This window comes from Kryptolebias marmoratus, linkage group LG5 (genome assembly GCF_001649575.2).
Source record: "Kryptolebias marmoratus isolate JLee-2015 linkage group LG5, ASM164957v2, whole genome shotgun sequence".
In the NCBI taxonomy this organism is placed as follows: Eukaryota; Metazoa; Chordata; class Actinopteri; order Cyprinodontiformes; family Rivulidae; genus Kryptolebias; species Kryptolebias marmoratus.
Window position 1 is genome coordinate 5,224,818 of NC_051434.1, and position 13,695 is coordinate 5,238,512.

General features: G+C 40.1%; 2 protein-coding genes across 2 annotated transcripts; both read right to left on the minus strand.

Moving 5' to 3' along the window:
* Positions 1 to 412: 412 nt before the first annotated feature.
* On the minus strand, positions 413 to 4,060 carry LOC108243913 (saxitoxin and tetrodotoxin-binding protein 1). Its single transcript, XM_017429665.3, has 6 exons — positions 3,870 to 4,060; positions 3,647 to 3,792; positions 3,395 to 3,480; positions 1,957 to 2,097; positions 883 to 1,002; positions 413 to 520 (listed from the first exon to the last, which is right to left on the minus strand). The coding sequence occupies exons 1-6, from the start codon at positions 3,984 to 3,986 to the stop codon at positions 474 to 476; spliced, it is 657 nt and encodes a 218-aa protein (XP_017285154.1). The 5' UTR covers positions 3,987 to 4,060; the 3' UTR covers positions 413 to 473.
* Positions 4,061 to 5,713: 1,653 nt separating this feature from the next.
* Positions 5,714 to 13,195, minus strand: vps45 (vacuolar protein sorting 45 homolog). The gene is made up of 15 exons (XM_017429614.3): positions 12,922 to 13,195; positions 12,118 to 12,252; positions 11,977 to 12,037; positions 11,690 to 11,769; positions 11,079 to 11,147; positions 10,648 to 10,785; positions 10,452 to 10,562; positions 9,958 to 10,092; positions 9,114 to 9,227; positions 8,865 to 9,032; positions 8,522 to 8,680; positions 8,285 to 8,392; positions 7,913 to 8,034; positions 6,752 to 6,883; positions 5,714 to 6,531 (listed from the first exon to the last, which is right to left on the minus strand). The coding sequence occupies exons 1-15, from the start codon at positions 13,012 to 13,014 to the stop codon at positions 6,444 to 6,446; spliced, it is 1,713 nt and encodes a 570-aa protein (XP_017285103.1). The 5' UTR covers positions 13,015 to 13,195; the 3' UTR covers positions 5,714 to 6,443.
* Positions 13,196 to 13,695: the final 500 nt, after the last annotated feature.

The following is a 13,695-nucleotide window of genomic DNA, read 5'->3' on the forward strand; positions in this document are numbered from 1 at the left end:
ACAGATTAGAAACTCTAAAAAAAATACAATAAATGTAACAAATGAGACAAAGCCACAATAAAACTAAAACATAAAAAGTAAGTCTAAATGTAAAGTATACTGTTGTTATTATATTGTATCTCAAACTTTATTATTTTATTTTAAAAGTGAACAATAAATTACTTGTACACATATGTTTCTAAAATAAAAGCATGAAGCAACTTTTTTTCAATTTTAGTTTTGATCTCAGCTTATTTGATTCATTTATTTACACATTTATATTTTAAATAAAAGACTTTTCTACGTTAAATTGACATAACTATTTTTTCCCTCTTTAATCTTAAAAAGTCAAAAACTTTATTCAATACTTTTACCTGATTTTATTTTAACATATTGTGTTCAATAAAACCAGACACTTTGAGTTTAATGTTCATGTTTTATTGCCTTAATCATGAGATAAAACAAAAAAACAAATAAAACATTTATTTTTATTATTATTCAGGGAGCAGCTTGTGAAAGGCCTCTTTTTTTTGACAAAACTCTGCAGAGAAACAAACACAAACCTGAAGTCAGACATTAGATCTGAAGATCATTTAAACAAATTATTTCATGATACAAATAAGGGTTAAAAACTAAAGATAAATGTGCAAAAAGAGGTGAAGTTTCTGCGTTAAGAACCAAACAGGATTGTGTGAATTAAAATAAGAGTTGTTTTAATGTCTTATTTATTCAGGTTGAAGCTTCGAGGCTCCTGCAGCGTCATAGGTTTGTTAGAAAAGACAAATTGTGTCCTAAAATGTGGACGTAAAGTTGTGAAACAGTGAATTAAATCGATGCCATCAGCTGCAGAAAACTCTTAGCTTCCTGTTCCTGCATGGAAATAAAGACCCTGACTTCTCTGACCTGCCTTCCCGTCGTAACGGAAGCTGATCTCCACGTTGAACTTCAGGCATTCTGCCATCCTCCTGTGTCCAGCCGCAGCAGCCTGCAGCTCGTCTGCGTCCAGGTGTTTCCCTTCACTTCCTGCATCAGAGAATGCCACAGGAAGTCAGCCGCCTGTGTGCAGGTGAAAAAACTAACCACCCTGACTGGGTGAAGAAACTCAGACAGTCAGATTCATTCAAATCAGGCTAAAAACATAAAATAAGACACAACAGTGATGATGAAGACACAGAATGACCTCATAGTGTGAATAACTACATCAAAAAAGACTAAATGACTGCACAGTGTGAGAAAAAGGCAAAATAACTACAAAAAATGTGGGGAAAACCCCGTAAAAGACACAAAACAACCAGAACTATTTTTAAAGAGACATAGAAGAAGAAACAAATATCCATAGAAACAAGAAAAAACAACCACAATCAAACTCAAAAAGTGCAAAAAAACTTTCTAAACTCTTGTGAGAGTTATCCAAAACTCCAAAAAAGGAGCAAATTCCACAAAAAGGATCAAAAAATATATGTAATCTGCAGAGTTTTGTTTGCATAAGAAAGAAGAAATGAGACAAAAATCATGAAAAGCAGAACAGGTTCTGAATAATCTCAAGGATAGACTGAAAAAATACTTTACAGAAACAAACAAAACCAAAAAAAAAAGAAAAAAATGAGACAAACTGACACAAAACAACAAGAAAACAACCACAAAGAAAATGCTGATTTACTCTGAAGTGCAATAAAAGCACCAAAAAGAGGCAACAACTAACTTTTAGTTTGGTTAATGGGTCATAAGATAACATGAGAAAAGTACAACTTATATATTTATATTTTTTATTTCAAATGTCAGTTTCTTTAGGATGTGTTTGAAATTGACCTGCAGGTTTTCAGGGATTTTATTGAGACAAAAAAAAACTTTTTATCAGGTTTTTTGTGCTTCTTTTAATTTATATTACCTTATTTTAATGCAGCCATACTTATTTAATTTACTGATTTTTGTTTTGCATGTGTGAGAGCTGTGTCAGAGTCTCGCTGTCGTTCTTACTGTAGATGAGCAGCAGTCTTCCCGGCGTTCCCTCAAACACTCCATGGTAATTGATGAGGAGACAGTTGGGACACGCCTGGTGGACGTCAGCCCGACCCTGGTCGTCGTACGGCGTCACCACGCCTTCAAACTCCCGCACTCCTTGAAGAAACCGTGAGGACAAAACGAAATCAGTCAGGATCCGCTCCACTAAACTAACACAGTTTCTGTTTGAGCTCCAGAGGTTCAGGCTGGTTTTTCCTGAAAGCAGGAGCAGATTTCCACTCTTCTCATATAAATCCAGGTCCCCAGCTGAACCTGGGTCAGTTTTACCCCTGAGTCCTCGTGGTCGAGGAGCTGTAGCTCCGGAGGTTTTCTCTCATTTAAAAACCAAAATGAACCTTTAGGTAACCATATGAAATCAAGTTATCCTGAGCTATATCAGGCGGTAGTTTTCCATAAATACGGATAAGTAAATCTGAAACGCGGGTCCACACTCAATGTAAACAAAACACTCAGCTGAACAACGTGGAGGCTTGATTGACCTACATTAGTCTGTGCATAAATACAAGCGTGGATTTTCAGAGAAGACGTCCATGTGAACGTATAAAAGAAAAGAGAACGAACGAGGTGAAGCTCAGCATTCAGCTTCTGGTAAATTCTCAGTTTAAACATTTATAACTCGAATCTTAATTCGTATCCAGTCCATGATATTCCTATAAGCTGCTTCCTAGCTGCCAGGTGGACTGAGTCAGGACTGGATTTTGTCCTCTCTTGTCCTTCAGGTGCTCCATCTGTAGCTTGTACCGTCGCAGCGCCCTACACTTGACTTCACCTGGTCTTCATGACTTTGCAATGAGTACCTTTAACGCAGGGGTCCCCAGCCCTGGTCCTGGAGGGCTACCGTCCGGCATGTTTTAGACCAGGGGTGTCAAACTCCAGGCCTTGAGGGCCACAGTCCTGGAGGATTTAGGTTTTTCTGCTCCAACACACCTGATTCAAATTATTTAATCACCTTCTCACCAAATAATCAAGTTTTCCAGGAGCATGGCAACAAGGCATCCATTTAAACCAGGTGTTTTAAAGCAAGAACACATCTAAAACATGCAGGAGAGCGACCCCCGAGGAATGGAGACACCCCTGTTTAAGACGTTTCTCTGCTCTTCAGCAGCTCTTTAAGCTCTGCAGAAGCCTGTTAGTCATTCAGTCATTCACATCAGGTGTGTCAGAGCAGAGAAACACCTAAATCGTGCAGGACGGTGGCCCTCCAGGACCAGAACTCGGGACTCCTGCTTTTACGTTTCTTGTCTTTTCGGGGATCAGACGCCGACTCCTGTTTTCATTCCTGCTGGGCTGAATTCACATCGTCTCAGGGCTCAGAAACATCCTTCAACGAGCCGGAGGGATCCTAACAGCAGATGTTGGCTGTGATGACTTCAGGGTTTGGACCTGGACTCACCTGTGTCGTCCACAATCAGGGTGTGGTTGGACGTCCCAGGGTCAGGGATTGACAAGTTGCCGCGGAAGATGAGACATTTCCCTCCTCTGTCAAAAGCAAAGCTGTATTTTAAAACTCATTTTGACTGAAGACAAGCAGCAGAAAACACAGCTGAAGTCTGAAAACCAGATACTAAAAGACGTCTGTGGGACAAACTTCACTTTTACTCATTTTATCAATCACAACAAAAGGAAAGCATCCGTCCAAACCTACACAATGTTTCTTTCAATGAACAGGAAGCTCTCGTTATTCTCCCTGAGACGCATCTCAATGATGGAGCTGTTGGCCTGCTTCAGCAGCTCCTGTCCAGCCGGATAATCCGCAAACGCCTCCACCAGAACCCACCGCACCTCCGACAGCTGGGACAACAAACCAGAGTCAGATCGGACCGCCTGCTCCTAAAGAAACCCGAGGCCCGGTGAAGACCCCCCCCCACCTTGTGAAGGTCCTGTCTCTGCAGCTCGGGTGGCAGGTTGCAGTCCTCGGCTGCAGACGGAGAGCTGCAGCTCAGCAGCATCAGGACCGGCACAGCTGCTCTGAATAGATCCTGCATCTCGGGGCAACAAGAACCTGCTGAAGTGAGGCTCAGAGGTGACTTCGCCTCTTATTAAAGCTGACCTGAGGCCTGCCGGAGGAGCACGGCCGGTCCAAAGTGTCTGTTTGTGTTTTGTATAAGAGAAACTGGCAGCCGTCCAGTTCTGGTGACTCCTGGACCCGGAGGGGCCCAACAGAACCACCCACTGCTGCTTCTGTGGGTCAATACTGATGTGAACATGTGATGGTGCTGCTGGGATTAAAGATGGCTCCAGTCCCTGAAATCTTCCTCATCATTTCTGGTTTTGTGCTTTTTAGGATCATCAGTTGATGTTTGTGATTAATGTCTTCACAGTTATCATTATTTGTTTCTTTCTAATCTGTTTTATTAGTTCTATTTAAGTTAGTTTTGTCTTTTTGAAAGGTGTGACTTTTCATCTTTTGCCATTTCGCTGATTGTTGATTTAATCTTTGAGTTTTTGTGTCTTGTTTTTTGTCTGTTTTGTCCATTTCATCACCTTTTTAGATTTTCTCATCAAACTGTTTGCCTTCTTTTTATCATTTAGTGGTTTATTTGATGTTTTGTGGTAAATTTCAGTCGTTCTGTTTTTACTTTTAAAATGGTTTTGTGTCTCCTGTTGTTGTAAATCTTAAAACAAGTGAAAAGTCCCCTTTAGTTTTGTCTCCGTGAGGATGTCTGTCCACACTTCCTACATCTTCTGTACTTTCACACTGGATTTTGAAACATCGTCCCAGTGTTTCAGCTTTAACACACTTAAAGAATACAGCAAATATTCAGTTTTTAGCTTTAAAATTGAAGATTTGGAAACTTTGAAAGTTTCAAAGAGTTTTCTGTGTTTTCAAAAAAACTGCAGTTGTTTATTAACAGAGTAAAATAAGTCATGGACTCAAGGTTAGCGTGCACGCCGAGGACAAACAGTTATGGTCCACGCAAAGTTTGTTTTTCTGATAAATGTGTGATGCAGCTCCGTCGATAACTTCAGGGGGTCGTAACCTGCTGATGAAACAGAAGGTTACACTTAAAGACCCCGGCAGCAAAAACTAACAGAAACTAGTTAAACTGGAGAAACTGCATTATTGTTGCAGCGTGTGCTGACGTTTGTGGAGGCAGAAACTGAGTCGTTAAAGCTAAAAGAAGCAAAGCACCAATTACAGCTGAAATTAGTTAAATGCAAGCTAAAAGTCATAAAAAAGTAGTTAGAAGCTAAAAGTAGCAGTAAAAGCTAGATTAGCAAAAGGCTAGCTAACAGTACAGAAAGATTAACTAACAGCTAAAAGTAGCAAAAGGAGATAATATTAAAAAATATCACACTAGCTATAAGTATCAAATTATGAGCTAAAATTAGCAAAAGGACAGCTAAAAACTAAGAGTGGTAAAAGGCTTATTAAACGCTAAAAGCAGCTGAACGATAACTAAAAGTAGCAAAATGCTCACTGAAAAATAAAAGTTTGTTTGCAATAAAGTTAAATATTTTAAAAATATAAGTTACAAAAAAACCCAACTCATAGCAACCATCTCCTGAATGAGTTAAAAATAGGACAAAGTAAGCAGAAACAGTTCAAGAATTTAAAATAAAACCAGAAACTGTGTAAATGTTGAATTGACACGATAACCTGAAACAAACAAACAAAAAAAAAACATGATTTATCATCAATAAAGAATCAAACCAAACAGTATTTTTCTAAATTAAGTATACATAGATATAAAAAACAGAACATTTCATATTTATTACTCATATTCTTTATTATTAAACTTTTCAAATGTACATTCAGTCACACACTTTAGAGAAACAGACAACTGAGTGAAAGAAATGGTGTTTCAGCAAGAAGAACGAGTCGAATCAAACACAGGAGGGTCTAAAAAGTTCACTGCATGAAAAACAAACTAATGCAAACAGAATCCGTCCAAATGTAGTGAGAGTCTTTTATTATTTGGTCTTTTAAAGAACGTGTTGTTGAAGTTTCTTTTACTGAAACAGAGTCTTCATCAGGTTTAGAGTTAAAGCTGCTGGAAAGCTGTTCTCATTGAAGCTGCTTTTTAAAAAGCATCACGGTTTAATCAGCTTCCTGCTGTTAGAAGCTCATTTTTCTGATCACATACCTTGATTTCCAGCTCACTAAAACACTTTTTAATGTTTATTTATTTTGATAAAACTAACCATGACTCCGACACCGAGTAGGATATTTGACCGTAGATTTAATGAACTGTTACTGACCTGCCTACAGAAAGAAAAACCAAAACACAATACTGTCAAATTAATCTTTTATCCCAGACGTTTATCAGTTCTTAATATTCTCACCACCTGCTGCTTATAATCGAAACACTCCAGTGTTTAAAGACATAAAGTTCCACAGAAACGCTTCCTTTAAACACACCGACACAGAAAAATGGAGGGAATGATGCAGTTTGTTCGACGAAAAGGTGAAGACTCGGAGGAAGAGGAAGCATCTGTGTTCATCGCCTGTTGCTATAGGGACCACTTCCCTGCGCCCTGTCGCCGCCGCTGCTGTGACCCGTCGCTGACATCACTTCCTCCAGGAAGCTGAAGGACAGAGAGAGAAATAAAGACTCCTGCACGATCGAAGGGCTTCAGGTCAAACGTAGCTGGAAATAAAATGTTTCTGTTCACATTAACCCGACAAAACCAAACTTATGTCTGGAGTTCCACAGGGATCCGTTCTCGGACACTTTCTGTTTATTTTAACGGGAGCCTTGAAGAGTAAATTTTAATGTGAAGAAATAATATGAAAACCATCCGATACCTCTTGGTGTTGTGGATGGCGCTCCCTCCCAACACAATACGGACTCCAGGTGTGCTGCGGTTCAGGTTGTAAACACTCAGAGCTTCTTCATACGTGGCTCCACCAATAATAAACACCATGATGTCCTGAGGCCTGGAGAAACACGTTCATCCTGTGACTTGGACAACATTCTCCGGACTGTGTGAAACGTCATATCATTCATATTAGACGTGAGTTACTCGTGGTCTGTGGGAACGCCCTGTTATTAGCATGTTATCTGTCTCTCGTTGACTGACCTGTCTCAGATGTGTCTCATCTATAACCAGAAAGGATCCTAAATGTCAGAGAGGTGTTTCCTGTGTTTCAGGTGAGGTTTAACAATCTGTCAGATGTGTAAAACCAGTTTCAGGTGCATGAATGGCTCCTGGTCATGAGATAAAATGGCGTCTACATCCCAGACATTAGGGCAATAGTCCCATTAACAGAAGTCTGCCAAGTTGGTGTAACAGAAACTGCAATGCATATGGGGTTCAGATCCCAAGAAGTTCACTTATGAAACCAGATGTCGACATTCACAAAACCTTTCTTTTTAGGCCTTTTTTAGTCCAGTTTTAGATATTTGTTCAGCCCAAAAATAATCACCAGCAATGAGCTCTAAGTAGTTGTCAATATAAGAGCAGCATTAATTATAAACCAGTGGCTATCTTGTGCTCCTGATTGGTATGATATCACTCTGTTCTGTTTGAACCATAGCCTGAAAAAGATGCAGCACAGTTTGAACACAGCTGTCTGAAAAGCGAGCTAACGGCTACACAGTTGGACTGAACCAACTCAAGGCTGGGGGGGGGGGGGGGGTGTAGATGTTGTAATTGTTTTTAATAGTCAAGTTTGAGTTTGTAACTACAGAAGCAGATAAAAATCATGCTTTTGTCTTCCTGCTGGGAGTGATAAACTGTTACTAAGTCAAAAAATGAGGGAGCAAAGAATATGTTTGCACCCCAACTTTAGAAAACTGGGGAGCAGGAGCCTGTGGCTGTAAGTTAGCTTTGTCTCAGATAACTTTAATGCTGGTAACCAGACTCTCAGACGTCTCAGATGGATCTCATACGTCCCTCACCTCCCTGTCAGGAGTGCATATTATCTGTAAGGTACGCAGTAAATCGCCTCTCGTGTGTTGGTCACCTGTCTCTGAGGCTGCTGGCTCCCAGGTACGGGAACTGGCTGTCTTTGAGTCGACCTTTAATCAGCTGATCCAGAGTGTCGTGAAGCAGGGGCCGGTGCTGAGTGTACACGTTCTCCACACCCTGAGCAAACACAACAAAACGGGGTGTTAAGCTCTGATTGCAACACCTCTGTTTAAAAAGAAAAGCCTCCTTTTCCTGAACCTTTACTCACATATTTTTTGTCACATCTTAAAAACTAAATATAAGCTGAAAAAGTGATCTACTAATATATGATGGAAATATTCTGTATAATAAAAAACAAGAAGGCTTATTAAGATAAATTCAACACATTTTCATACCAGATGTAACAGCGAGTGTTGTTGTTTTATACCTTAAGTCCTTTAAAGAACTGTTTAGTGATGGCGACAGCATCTGCCGGTGCGATGAGGTCACTTCCTCTGATTCTCTTTCCACCATACTCCACCATAGACTGAACCATCTGTGGAGACACACACAACCCGATGGGTTTTACTGCCCTCCAGAGGCAGAATGCAGGAACTACATGTTTGCCTAAACTTTGTCCGACTTTCTAAAACCGAACATGTAAAGTCAGGAGTACGATATTCACCCTGCGATATCGTTCAGAGACTCCTCTCCTGCTCAGCTCGTCCATCAGAGACGGGAGGATGCTGCTGCTGTGGCGTTCGTATCTCAAAGCGTAGAGCATGACGAGACGGACGGCGTCCAGCTCCGAAACACGAGGATTCTGCAGCAGCCGTCGAACACTCTGGGAAAACACACGCCAGCGTGTTGTAGCTCATTACAGGTTTATTATTTATTATTATTATTATTTATGTCCCTCTCTTTAGTGTTTCTTTTGCTGCTGCTCTTCTAATCGAACCAGATATTTAAGCAGTAAAATCAGTTCCAGTGCTGACCTGAAATGCTCAGCCTGTGGAGCCGAGTGTTACCTGCTGAGCGTTGGAGTGGTCGTTCTGACAGGCCAGCTCCTGCTCCACCTCCGACACCTCCATCAGCTGCCGCTCCGACACCAGCCGGGACAGCTCCCCCACCACCGTCACGTGTTTGGACACGGTGCCCGACATCTTCTTAAACTGAGGGTAGTTATCCACGAACGCCTGCAGGGACGACACCGGACAGTCAACAACTGGAGAAAAGCTGTTTCACTGCTCCCACTGAGCACCAGAATGACCTCTGACCTTCATGTCAGTGATGGACTCCAGCTTCTGTTGCCCTTTAGGCTTCTTTTTCTGAAAGTCCTCCATCAGGTTCTTTATGTTGGTGCCGATCTCCCCAAAATTCAGATACAAGTTCTAATAATGAGAAAGAAAAACAAAAAACGTGTCCAAGTTGTTTTCAGACGTACATATTTCATTTTAGACAAACTGTTTTTAAAATCTCTTCAAATAAAACAGAACAAATGAATGCAGCACCTGTGAAATAAAATGACGTGATTTTGTCCTGTATGAGCAATAAAGGTAATAAAAAAACAATTATAAGTATGCCATTGTTTTGAAACTCACACATTTAATATAAAAGTTAAATTCTTAAAGGAGCATTTTAACGATTAATAGTCAGGTAGAATAAGATGCAATGATCAATATCAATTGCCGCCAATTAAAAAAAAAAACATTTCTGCAAACATTCAGAAAGCTGGAATGTTCTCAGGATAAAAGTCTGACAGATGTTACAGATGTTGTGCAGAGGCATTCAGCCTTAAAAACACCACAGGAACATAAGAATCTGTCAAGGAAGTCACAGATTCATTTGTAAACTTGACAAAAATAATTCAAGCAAAATTAGAGAAAACAGAGATAAAAGAGTCAATCTAACGACCAAAAAGAATAAATTAAAGAATCAAAACAACGACTCTGAGGTGGGATGGTTTGGCTTGGTTTTAGTCAGCTAAGTTCACTCCTCTCTGTTGTGTTACTTTTGTTTAGCATCTTGAAAATCATTTTCAAAAATAATCATTAATAGGAAACTAATAAGAAGTGATTTGGGGTAAAAAAGCTGCCCTCTGCTCCAGCTGTTTAGACTCACGTTGGCATAAAACTCATCGTTCTCCGCAGACAGAACCACCTCCCTCAGGTCTTTACTAATCCCCGGGACTCTGGACAAGTCGATCCTGTTGTTGTTCAGACCCAGCAATTCGTGGACCATCGCCTGGTACGTCCACTGCAACGCAGCAACATCTCATTAACGCTCGATGATCTGACACAGAAACCTCTGAGCAGCCACTGGAAACAGCTTCAGATATCGGTCTAGCTTCCTATTTTCACAATGTAAACGAAAGACTGGATGCATTTCTGCTAAAAAGAGTAAAATGAGCATAATGGAATAAAAATAAGAGAAATATTTTCATAAAAAGCACAAATAAATGTTTCAAAATTACTGTAAAAGTTGAGTTAAATACCCGGAGGAGCCAAGGATTACTTTAAAAATAGCTAATTACTGAGAGAAACTGAAGTTAAATATAATCTAACTTTATAGACAATTTCCTGTAATTTAAATTAAATCAGGCAATGATTGGTCACCTGATTGAGCAGCGGCGTGATGGCGTCGTCGCTGCGGTCGAGGATCAGCAGCAGAGGAGGAACTTCAGTCTTCCTGAAATCGAACAGCTCGTACTCCTTTGTGATGATTTGCTGAGAACAGATAAGTGTTGATTACTCAAGGAAAAACATTCAAATCTCAGACAGGAAGTGTGTTATGGCGGTGTGGTATGGAAACCTTGACACTCTCCGCGAGGCGTTTGGACATGTCGGAGGACAGCTGGTAGCGGATCATTGGACATTTCTTCAGAGCGAGCAGGACGGAGGTCAAACCCTGAGTGCAGCGAGACAACATGGAGGGCTCCCAGCTGCGCCCCTAAAAACACGAACACACAGAAACACGTTACCAACGACTCCATCGACATCTTCCTGGACCAGTTTTCAAAGTTCTTGACCACAGCAGATGTCCCAAACGTCCCACAAGAGCTGTGGTAGTGGAGACGCTATGACCCAGTCCTCAAGCTTTCACAATTTAGCTCCTTAAAGGTTGATTAAATACTTAAATTCGCCCATTTTTTAGCTTCAAACTGATCAAACTCTGTTGCTAAGAAATATTTATCATGTTAAGCAAAAGGGGATCAGAAACCTTGAACCTCCCGTCTTTCTTACCCTGGCGACTCCCTGCAGGTTGAGGGAGAACAGGTGAGGATTCACAGCGATGAAGTCTCCGTAAAACTCCTGCAGAAACACACAAAGTATGATCCACTTCTACCAGTTTGAGTTTAGGTAATCGTCGCTTTGTCAAAAAACTATGAAATAATAAAGAGGAAACTTGTTTATCCAACAATAAAGAACTGATCCAGGACCAGCAGCTGTTGGATATTTCTTCAATTTAGACTAAAAGCTTGTTTCAGACTAAATTAAACTCCTGCAATGAGATTGAGATTTAATTACTTCCCGGTCTGAGGTTAGAACTTCAGAGGTAAGAATTTAGTTGAAGATTTGTGATTATTTTATTACTCTACATTGTGTCAAAGCTTATTTTGTTTACTTTGCTTCTAGCGTTCATAAATGTAATCTTTTATTCAATCTATTTGTGTTGCTCAAGTTTGAATCTGTTAAGATAAATTTTGTTTAGGTTGTGTTAAATAACAATGGGTCTGATCAGAGAGAAGAGACGGTTTATCCTGTTAAAGGACAATACTGGTGTCCAAATGTCTGCAGAAAAACAAGAACTCAAGTCAGAACTTCATGTCCAAGATTCAGGACTTGAGACTCACCTGGACTTCGGCCACCACCTCCTGTTCATCGGCTTCAGCCAGAGCTTTGATTTCACTTTTACTGATCACGTTACTGAAGTCTGAAACAAACAGACACAGCACTCAGGGGTGGATTCAACTTTAAATACTGTTAAACAGCTGAAGTGTGTGGCTCTGTTTCACAAACATCAAACTAGACGACTGCGTAGATAAATACAGTAACCTCCGCCGTGGCCTCCATCTTTGCCTCACTCATACTCAGCCTATGTGTGACACCATGTATCATCAGTAATACTGCAGGGACGTACAGATGAAGTAGACGCTGTACTTTGGCCTCCTGAGCTCCTGGATCAAGTGCGCCACATTATCCTGCAGGAAATACATAAAGAAATGTTGGTATCCTCGCTGTTATCAAAGCCACTTCAACAAATAAGGACAGATTTTAGGACCTTGGTGGGACGAAGGAAGCAGATGGCCTTCAGATGCTTCATGTTGTCTCTGTTCTGGGAGTCGATCCGTTCGAACAGGTAAACCTCTTTCTGCAGGATCTCAGACTGGGTGTACACTACACTCACTATACTGGTCTGAAACGAGACAAAAACATTGAGTTTTATTCTACCACTGTGAACGCCATCAACGTCGGTGTCCAGACCCAAGGGTTTTCTGGAAGGTCCCAGAAATAATCTATTCCAAACATGCAATAAACCCACAGAAATAAAAACATGAAAACATGAAACGTATGCTCAGCAATAAAAGCTTTTGTTTTGTTTATCAGTATCTTATGAAAGCATTGTTGTTGTTTTTTTCAATGCCGCAGATTCACGTGAAATCAAGCAACAAATAGCAGATAGACAGTTCTGAAGTTCTTTGTGTTGTTAAAACCAGCCTTTGCAGATGACTGGCACAACTCATATCGTGTTTTCTTCTTTAATGTATTGAAAATTGTGCAACTGTTGCATGAAAACTGAAAGATTTCCGTGGCTTAAATCCTAAATATATGAAGATTGTAACAACACCTTTGTCAGTATAAGTTCAACAGGATTCAACAAACTGTAACAAACAGCTCTGTAACTACCAGAATAACAATAATATAACATAAACACTCAGTACGATTAAAAACCCACCAGAACAGTGACTACCACACATTACTGACATTATTATTATGAATTACTGTAATGACCACACAGTCATAAGGACTGGAACGAGGTGTCCGCTCCAGGAGACCACATTATTGTACATTAAAGGTGTCTCACCGTCTCTTTGTCCATGAGCAGAACCTTCATCCCAGGCCCGCTGTTTTCGATCATCTTGGAGATGTACTGCTTCACCGCAAGCGTCACGTTCATAATAGCGACGCTGAGAGACACCTACGATGAAAAAAAAACAACACAAAAGAAGCTAAAGAAGCTGTAAAAATATCAGCTCCACTCTGCCTGGGAAGATTTAGTTGCCTTTTTGTTGCCGATATCTATCAGCTGAGCTCTTATGACAACACTACTGAAAGCCTCTTCCGGGTCCCTGACGTCATCACGTCGTACGTACAAAACTTGCGACTGCTATCTTTTCCTCCCTCAATATGTAGATAAATAAAATGTTAAATTAAGACATTTATTTGTGGTGCATTGTATTTTTTAAACCTAACAAATTGATTGTAGATTAACTCAGTTAGCATTTGCTTTATTGTTTTGTAAATTAAGAAGTCTAAGATTGAGAGCTTTTGCTAGGACTAAGATTTAAGCACAAAATATTTAAGAATAAACAGCAGAGCTAGTACATTCCTATTATTAAAGGACCATAAACTTGAAATAAGTTGCATGTTTTCATCATAATTGTCTATGTACAGGGCATTTATCATTTGTGGTGATAAATATTGATGCTAGGCAGTTAAGGCAATAATTTGTGTATTTAATTTTGTGCATTTAACTTCAAATTAGGCAAGCAAAACATGTTATGTGTGTTTAATTGCCTAAACGTTAAGCTGTTATTTTCATCTAACATCCATAATTTGGACCACAAATCAAAAAGGT